This window comes from Cicer arietinum, chromosome 3, assembly GCF_000331145.2.
Source record: "Cicer arietinum cultivar CDC Frontier isolate Library 1 chromosome 3, Cicar.CDCFrontier_v2.0, whole genome shotgun sequence".
NCBI lineage: Eukaryota > Viridiplantae > Streptophyta > Magnoliopsida > Fabales > Fabaceae > Cicer > Cicer arietinum.
The window spans coordinates 58564797-58573517 of NC_021162.2; the positions used below are offsets into that span (position 1 = coordinate 58564797).

At 30.0% G+C, this 8721-nt stretch overlaps 2 protein-coding genes across 4 annotated transcripts in view; one reads left to right on the forward strand and one right to left on the reverse strand.

The window, feature by feature from the left end:
* The window catches only part of LOC101511844 (putative GDP-L-fucose synthase 2), a 2694-nt gene extending 1854 nt beyond the window's left edge, over window positions 1-840 (forward strand). Inside the window, exon 3 of the mRNA XM_004492463.4 lies at window positions 1-840. This exon is cut by the window's left edge and continues 493 nt beyond it. Within this exon, the coding sequence (XP_004492520.1) occupies window positions 1-451 (451 nt within the window). The 3' untranslated portion in view covers window positions 452-840.
* Window positions 841-3503: 2663 nt separating this feature from the next.
* Window positions 3504-6644, reverse strand: LOC101512157 (uncharacterized). Of its 3 annotated transcripts, none has more exons than XM_004492464.4 (5): window positions 6486-6644; window positions 6133-6379; window positions 5392-5461; window positions 5206-5292; window positions 3504-3868 (listed from the first exon to the last, which is right to left on the reverse strand). In XM_004492464.4, exons 2-4 carry the CDS (start codon window positions 6313-6315, stop codon window positions 5243-5245), a joined length of 303 nt encoding a protein of 100 aa, XP_004492521.1. In that variant the 5' UTR covers window positions 6316-6379; window positions 6486-6644; the 3' UTR covers window positions 3504-3868; window positions 5206-5242. The 3 variants fall into 3 exon arrangements, 2 of the variants coding, with proteins under 2 accessions (XP_004492521.1, XP_073221959.1); XM_073365858.1 differs by lacking the exon at window positions 3504-3868 and adding an exon at window positions 4502-4808; XR_012162235.1 differs by lacking the exon at window positions 3504-3868 and adding an exon at window positions 5687-5771 and having other exon boundaries at window positions 5220-5292.
* Between the last annotated feature and the right edge of the window lie 2077 nt (window positions 6645-8721).

The following is an 8721-nucleotide window of genomic DNA, read 5'->3' on the forward strand; positions in this document are numbered from 1 at the left end:
AGGAATGCCAACCAATTTATACGGACCAAACGATAATTTCCATCCCGAGAATTCGCATGTATTACCTGCTTTGATGAGGAGGTTTCATGAGGCAAAGGTCAACGGTGCCAAAGAGGTAGTGGTGTGGGGTACAGGGAGTCCGTTGAGGGAGTTTTTGCACGTCGATGATTTGGCAGATGCAGTTATCTTTATGATGGAAAAGTATAGTGGTCTTGAGCATTTGAATGTAGGGAGTGGAAAGGAGGTTACTATTAAGGAATTGGCCGAGTCGATGAAGGAAGTAGTTGGATTCGAAGGCGATCTCGTTTGGGATAGTACTAAGCCTGACGGAACTCCGAGAAAGCTAATGGATAGCTCCAAACTTGCAGCCCTTGGTTGGACACCTAAAGTCTCACTCAAGGATGGGCTTGTTGATACCTATAAATGGTACTTGGAGAATGTTAAGCAATGAGTCTTCTGGTTAAGCAGAATGTGCCATATCAAATTTAATAGGTATTTGTCATTTCACTATGAAGAGTTGTTTTTATAAAATAATTATCCATAGAACAGGGTATGATCAATTTTTCTGTACTAGTTATGCGGGATGATTACTTCAGCGCTATTTTGTTTTTGTTTTTCTTCTTCAAGATATCTTGATAATGAAGAGCCATTGTTAAAAACCATGAACCGAAGTTATTTCATGTTCAGATGGTTTTTGTTTTAAAATTGTATTTCCATTAGCAGTTTTTTTGGTGTTTTCTCCCACCAAGTTATTCAATGTTTGTTATCAATCAAGTAACTGTTATAATTAGTCCTTATGATTATTCAGCCCAAATGTTATTGGTAGTGCCTTTTGATGCATCTTCAGTTTCTTCATTATCATTTCAGTTAAATTCCTGCGGAATCTACTATAGATTATCAGTTGAACTTGAATGCTTTCTTGTGAACGATCATATTCAACCAACAATTGAATTTGCAGAAAATCAAATTTTCGAAATTTTTTATGGTGTAAAATGTCCAAAATGTGAAACCTTCTATCATCACACCGTCAACCAAGTGTGATCATGCCGTTGGTGGCAGTCACCGTCAACCATTCATTTGTGTCGTGAAATTTTAACAAACTGTTATTATTCCTTGATACACAATTTAGCATAAAGTATTGTCAAATAATACTTATAACCTATAGCAATGCTAAACCAATGTAGCGTGACAAAATTTTAACAAAATGCTATTTTCTGTCATATGCAATTGACAATACTGTATCCGCAACATCCAAGTGGCTTGCGCCAATTGTTGTTTAGTTTGAGTCATTTTATTTGTATTGGAGTATATGCATCATATCTTCTTCCGTTTAACAATAAGCGAGGAAAATGTTATATCAGTCCATCATAGCTTCTGAATTATGCTGCCACAATTTGGTGCTAGTTTGAATCATTTTCTTTGTTTTGATGTTTGTCCCTTCATTTTTCTGCTAAATGGACATTGAAATAGCTTCCTTCTTTTGCATTACTATGCAAACCAATTTGGACATTATGGAAAAGCTCCAATTAACTTGATGACTCAAGAGCCATATAAGTAAAATGTTTGTTGAGTTGAATATAAGTCGGGATTTATCATTATCAGCTCAATAGAATGGAGAAACTTTTTTTTTTTAATAATATATTGAACTAGTTTTAAGCTATACTTTAATAATTAAAGTTCATAATGCTGTCTGATATTTTATCTGATTCAAATAGAAAAAAGGCTTTACCAAAACTCCAAGAGAGTAAATGAGGAAGGTTTTGGTCCACTAAAATTACTTTGGTATTGGATTATTGTATTAGGCCAGATTTGACATAGAAACTAACCACTTAAGGTTAATTTTTCAAACTTTTAAGACCAATCTAATCATGATGTAGTTAAGATTAATTTCGAATTTATGCAACTTTACGGATTAAAATAAGTTTAGCTCTTCAATAACCAAAAAATTCTTATGAACTTGTATGTATTTGTGAATGATTTAAATGAGAGCTTATATAAATTTTGAAAATGTAAAAAAATATAATTTCACCATACATGAGTAGTTATTGTTTAGAAAAAAAATATTGCAAGATTCTTACAGTGTTCATGAGTATGTGTTGAAAAGTTTTTCTGAACTGGTTTATATTTTTTCTGAGCTCCTTAACATAATCTTCTTCAACCTAACCATGGCCTACACAAAATTAGGTTTCAACTTGTGAAACCCTCTCAACTGAATAGTGAAAAACACAGTTTTCTGGACGCGGGAAGCCACATTACAAGATCGTTTTAACTTTACTTTTTTCATAAATGCTTTTTTGATGACCTTTTTCACAAGTGCTTGTTGAAACTCAACAACCACTTGAAGAAAAAGATGTATAGGAAAAGTTTTACAATGACTATAAAGTTTTTAAATACACTCTTTATGTCCAAAAAATAATTGATTCATTTATAAAAAAAATTATCTTAAAATAATTGAGTCTTTCGATTTCTAACACATTTTTTTCAATTGAACAATTTAATTAATATTATTTATATTATTTTTAATGTAAAAATTTTTATTATGCATTTATGATATTTATAATGTACTAATATCTTACCGATAATTTAATAAAAGTAGTATTTTATCTCTTTCATTTGTACACTTTTTTTAATGTGTTAAATGATAAAAAAAAAATAACTCAATTATTTTAAGATGGATAAAGTAGTTTCTAAAAAAAACAATCTTAGAAGAGTCACATTAACATTAACTATGAAGTTTTTAAATAATAATTTCTCATATAAGTCTGAAATTAGTTTCTTCATTTCAATTTTAGCACCAGTTCATTCATTCAACTTCATCCTAAACTTCTTATGCTCATAATACTTTAATCTAAACCAATGAATGTCTTTGTCTTGAGAAATCCAAACCATGTCTATTAATATTGTCATAACAATTTGAACAGTTAGATAGTAGAAATATAACCACTTGCCATCACTATGTGTGTAATGTGTAGTATAACCAATTACCAATTATGAAGGTACATGAGACAAGTTGGGATATCTTATACTGATCATATTTTTAAATTAAAAGTCAATTATCAACTAAAGAAATATTGTCGAGTCTCATTAAAATCAAGTCTAAGTAGGAAAATAAGATTACCTCAAGATTTTTACTCACCTCTGGCAACATCACAAAAGTGAATTTGATGTTGCCGCCGGATGTGAATAAAAACCCAATAAGTCATGAATTAACTTGGCATTGACAAATAATTTCATTACCGCTATTCATACAATTATGAGGACTACCCATAGATTAAAACAAAACTGAAGATTGAATCAACGGGACTTCTGAAATATAATTCATCTACTTTAAACCACTCAAAGCATTCAAACAGTCAAAATAATTAAACCGTAGTAAATGACAGTTCAATTGGTTGAATATTCAACCAATTGAACTCACTCGGTTTTTAAAACTCTAACTGATAACCATAGTCTGAACCTTAATGTAAGAGATTAACTAAAACATGACATAATGGAGCATGACATGAGCCTCACAAATTAGTCTATAAAAAATAAATGGTTTGCATAATTTGGAAGCCTGAATTTTGCTCCAAACTGCAGAGATTTCAGCCTTCAGAATGATGTCTTGTACACCGTTTAAAAACAAATACAAACCTATGCTCTATTCTATTTGCATGATATGGTGCCAAGTCAAGGAAAGGGAGAAAGAAACCTCAATTACCAACCAACAATTTGCTCAAAAAAAAAAACAAAAGATTACTTTCATTTTCCCTTGATTGATAAAAAATGGTGTAGCAAATCCTACATTGATCACAAAATAAATGTATAACTGGTACAACATTCATATGGTGGATATGAAGAAGCATGGTGTCGTGGGCGATGCATATACCTACAAAACAAAGGAGCATAAGATCAATCTACCAGAAGGGGCAATTAAACCTGAAAATCAAGAATGGTCTGTTATGAATGTGAAGCACAGTGATGCAAAGACTCAAGGTAGTTAACCCTTTCAACAAATCCACAAACTCTCCTAAGAAAACATCAAAAGTTGAAAAGGATGCTTTCTGTAACACACAGTTCAGGGAAGTTAACTTAGTTTGTTGTATTGTCTGCCATCAGTTTCCATTACACTTTTCACCAAATATTTTCGTATCAGTCAATTTGTTAAATTTTTTAAATGGTAGAATCACCATTGAAACTTTTCATAATTTATTGCAACATGTTTACAAGCGAAAGAATCGAGTATATATCTACTACTAGTAATTCACAGCTTCGCTGCACAACCTTTGTCACAGGCTCACAGCAAACATTGGATCATTTGGACGTGGTGAAATCGCCATGATTTATTTTTTATTGACCTTGAAGGACAGAGATACTATATAATATTGATTCCCTCTCACTTTGTGCAGATAAGATCATATGAAGTGCATGTCAATAATTGAGAAAACTTATTTCTAATAAAAAATTGAGAAACCTTTTTCTCAAAAGAATGTTGATGACAGTCAATAGATAAACAAAGCAATTAAGGAAAAGCTTAGCATCTTAGAATTCTTTACTATGTCTCATTTTTTAAATGTAAAAATTACATTTCATTTTACAATCATGAGACTAACGTAAGGTTGTACGGAACAAGAAACAAATAAAAGAGAACAAGTAAGCCATATTAAGCTTTAAAAGTCAAATCCAAAGGTAATTACAAGAAAAAATAAAGAAAATGCAGACATCTATAATTCCTGAAACCCCTTTGCATATAGAATCAGATTAGGCATAAACTCTTGAATCTTATAAGATGAAATCAAATCACATGCCCTATTATGCCAAACACAATTCTGAAACTCGGAACATAAATTTCATTAATTACATGTTCCCAAAAAAATACAACCAATAAATAAAACCCCTATCATTCTAAAATTATGACACAAATACAACAAATAAGGTAAACGTGCTACCAACACTCTCAACCACTAATTGAAATTTATGCTGGTTCCAGATGAATTTCAGCCAATGGTGGAGAGAGTGTTGGTATGAGGTGTTCATAGCACTCCTTTTAGAAAACACGGTATAACATTTCCAAGTCAGAAATAAATTTGAGTAACCCGATATCAAACACATCAATCTGACATCTAAAAGAAATAAATCACATGCCCAAAAGCTCAGGCCTCAAGTATTCCATTAGAAGGTAAATGTGGCACATAAAAGCAAATCACTAGTTAGTAGCAAACTCACTTTTCAGAATTTAGGAATGACACCAAATTTAATCTGCTTAAGAATCCTCTGTCAATTCTTCAGAATCAGAATCACTTGCATTATAACCTAATAAAAATGCACCAAATGAAAAAATAGTCACACTAAATTACAAACAAAAAGAAAGATGATAAGATGCAAACGAGTAACGAGAAGGGAGGGTTTTACCAGGACGCTTATCTCCAACTTTCCAAACTGAAGACCTAACCCTTGATGCTTTTGTCAGCCAAATCCTTCCCTTCAGTCCCAAACAAAACAACATTAAACCTCCAAATCATTAAGTTTTAACATTATTAAAAAAAAAAAATTGGTCTTATAATTTCATGCTTAAAAAGCCCTTCCAGCGATAACATCTGACACACTAGAACTTTTCATGTTGCCAGTTAGGCCTTCAAGCATGAAATTAAATTCATATAAATATGTATGAAATTGGGTAAAAAGAATTCATATAAATGTTCGCAACTGTCTCAGCCACAACACCAAGGTTTTATTATATGTCTCCGCAATCGCAACACAATTACAATTGAAGCCACATCAGATGGAATTATCTGCAACACCAAGCATTGCAACTCAAATACGCGACCATGTTCAACACCGACAAGCATTATGTACAAGTATTAGAATTGAACACAACACTATGTAGCACCAAAACTTTGGATTGAACACATGTTCGCCTCAGTGCCAATGTCCAACACCGACACAACACTGATACATTTGAATACATTCAATCACTTCAATTTTTAAAACTATTATCGAAGTCTACGTGTGAGTACCAACATCCATGTCTGTGTAAGTGCTTCATAGCCAAACAACTCCAAAAATTTCACCAAACAAATAAACAAGCAAAAAAACAATTCAATACAAGTTAATTAAAAAACAACATAACCATTATAATCAAACAAACAGCACCTTTTGAGCATCTTTGGGAACACCATAACCATTATAATACATCTGACCAACCAAAACCTGCATATTAACATCACCAGCTTTAGCCTCTCTTAAAGCATCCTTAAACCAACGCTTCACACAATCAGCCACCATCCCTGAAAGAGGAACACGCCCGTTTTCATCTTTCGCTATACTGCTCTCCATATATATAACTTCCAATTTCAATTTCACCACGTGTCTTTTTCTTCAAAACTCGTATTACGATACCCTGTTAAATAAATTTCCCAATTTTTTTTTATTTTCGTGAATAAAATAATGAATGAATGAATGGTAAAGAGACATTAAAATTGTAATTGTGATTGGAAAATTGTTACCTTTTGATGGTTTTGAGAGGTGTGTGTGAACACGGATTGATTTGAATGGGGAATTAAGAAAGGGTTTTGCAGCTTAGAGAGAGAAAGAGATATATATATAGAGAGAGAGAGAGCGCTATCGGAGAAAAGACAGTGCGCCGTATAACAGAGTTGTTTACGCTTCTGCTTTTTATAATGTTAATTTTAATTTAATTTGAAAACGAATTTACGAAATCTATCTACTTATTTTATGGATTTTATTTTATTACAACAAATAATTAAATTATTTTATTTCAATGATTTTGTTCCGTGGTAGTTGGATTCAAAAAAATACTAGATAACCTTCATTTCATTGTATCAAAATTCATAAAAATATTAAATAAGTAATTTAATTTAAATTAATAAAAGTTAATTAAAAATAAATTATCAAAAAATTCAAAATTTAATAAAAATAATAGTTAATCTCGATTAAACTTTACCTTAGTTAAATTTTTTATTTTTTGTTTCAACATTACTTAGAGTTTATTCCGTCTTAGTATATATTATGAAAATATCAAAAATTGCATAGAAGAGAATATAACAAATAAAAACTTAAGATCAGATTTTTTTTAAAAGAATTTGCCTAATTTGACTTTTTGGTGTAAAGTGAATTATGTTTAATTTTATTTACTAAAAAATAATTTTTGTAAGTTTTTTTATTATTCATTAATCCAAATTAATTATTAAAATAGGTGTTATAAATTTTCCAAAACAAAATAGGTCTTATAAATTTTCCAAAACAAAATAGGTGTCATAGATACTAATTCAATTAGAACCACTTAGGAATTAACTACAAATGGTTAGTGCTCAACAAACTAGTTTTATATAGACATGTCAATATGGATGGGAATATGCTAGACCGTTCGACATGGGTCTATGGTATTATATACTTATGGTTTGGCCTGACCTGACCTATTTAATAAAAAGGTTAGGCTCAGACTATTTTTAAAACCTATTTATTTAAATAGGTCAGACTCATGCTTATAAAGAAGCCTATTAGGTCTGACAGGCCGACCTATATATATTTAACTATTTATTAATATTATTTTTTATTATTATATTAATAATATTATTTTCTATTTTAAATTATATCAATTAGACAATCACTCAGTAGTTATTCCATTTTTCGGTAGTCATTCCATATTTGGTAGTCGTTCCATATTCGGTAGCCATTTAATTAGTTAATAACCCAATAGTCCTTCCATATTTGTTTGACAGGTAATAATGAGTGCATTTGTTTAAAAAAAAATATATATTATTTGAAACCAAGAATAATGTTTTAGGGTTTAAAGAATATTTGTTTCAGATTTTTTAAAATTTATTTTGTTAGAAAAATTATTTTTTGATTAATATATATAGATATGTACATTGATATTGGTATGTAAAGAGTATTTAAATATTTTAATATGAATAAGGCTTTTAAATAGACTTCAACGTCAGGCCGGAAAAAAAAGCCTATGATAGGCCGTATGCCAGACTTAGGCCTAAAAAAGGTCTGACTTATTCCCACCCCTACCTGTCAATTTGACAAACCCCCTAATTATTGGCCACAACCCACATGTTGGAGGGGTCAAAAAAATTTATAATTTAAAAGGCCTCCAAAATGAAAACCCCCTAAGGCTTAGTGGGCCTATAGACCCACGTTTTCAAAATAGAAATCGATTTTTTTTGAAAAAAAAATTTGATAATTTTTTTTCGTGAAATAATTTTTTTTGAATTTTTCACCGATAAAAAAATTTTGATTTTTTTTATAAAAAATTGTTTACAATTTATTTTCGAATTTTTTTTATTCAAGAAATAAAATTGATTTTTTTCAAGAATTTTTTAATTATTTTTTTGAGATTTTTTAGAAAAAAATAAATTTCGAAAATTTTTCAAGAAATTTTTTTTTTAAAATTAACAAAATATTGGGCTAAATTTTTTTTTAAAATATTTTAATTGAGGTTTAATATTAAGAGTTTAATAAAAAGAAAATTTAAATGACCTATAAATTTAAGGCTTTTTTAACAGCTCTAATTTTATATATAGAACACTCAATCTATTTTCTTCATCTTTTTATCAACAAAAAATGTTACACTTGAGTTCTTGTGCTTTTATCGTTTTAAACTTAATAATTAATTATTAAACTAATTTTTGTTAGTGTTTTTCTTTTACCTAAATTTGAAGTTTGAATTTGAGTCCTTCCATTTTTCAAATTTCAACTCAAATTAGTTGATTA

What these genes read in the sequence shown, in the direction of transcription:
- LOC101512157 (XM_004492464.4), bottom strand. Translation starts at nt 6,315, where the DNA reads ATGGAGAGCAGTATAGCGAAAGATGAAAACGGGCGTGTTCCTCTTTCA. An exon ending in TTCCCAAAGATGCTCAAAAG is followed by an intron (nt 5,462 to 6,132) that starts GTGCTGTTTGTT and finishes TTGGGACTGAAG; the next exon opens with GGAAGGATTTGGCTGACAAA. An exon ending in AGTTGGAGATAAGCGTCCTG is followed by an intron (nt 5,293 to 5,391) that starts GTAAAACCCTCC and finishes CATTTTTATTAG; the next exon opens with GTTATAATGCAAGTGATTCT.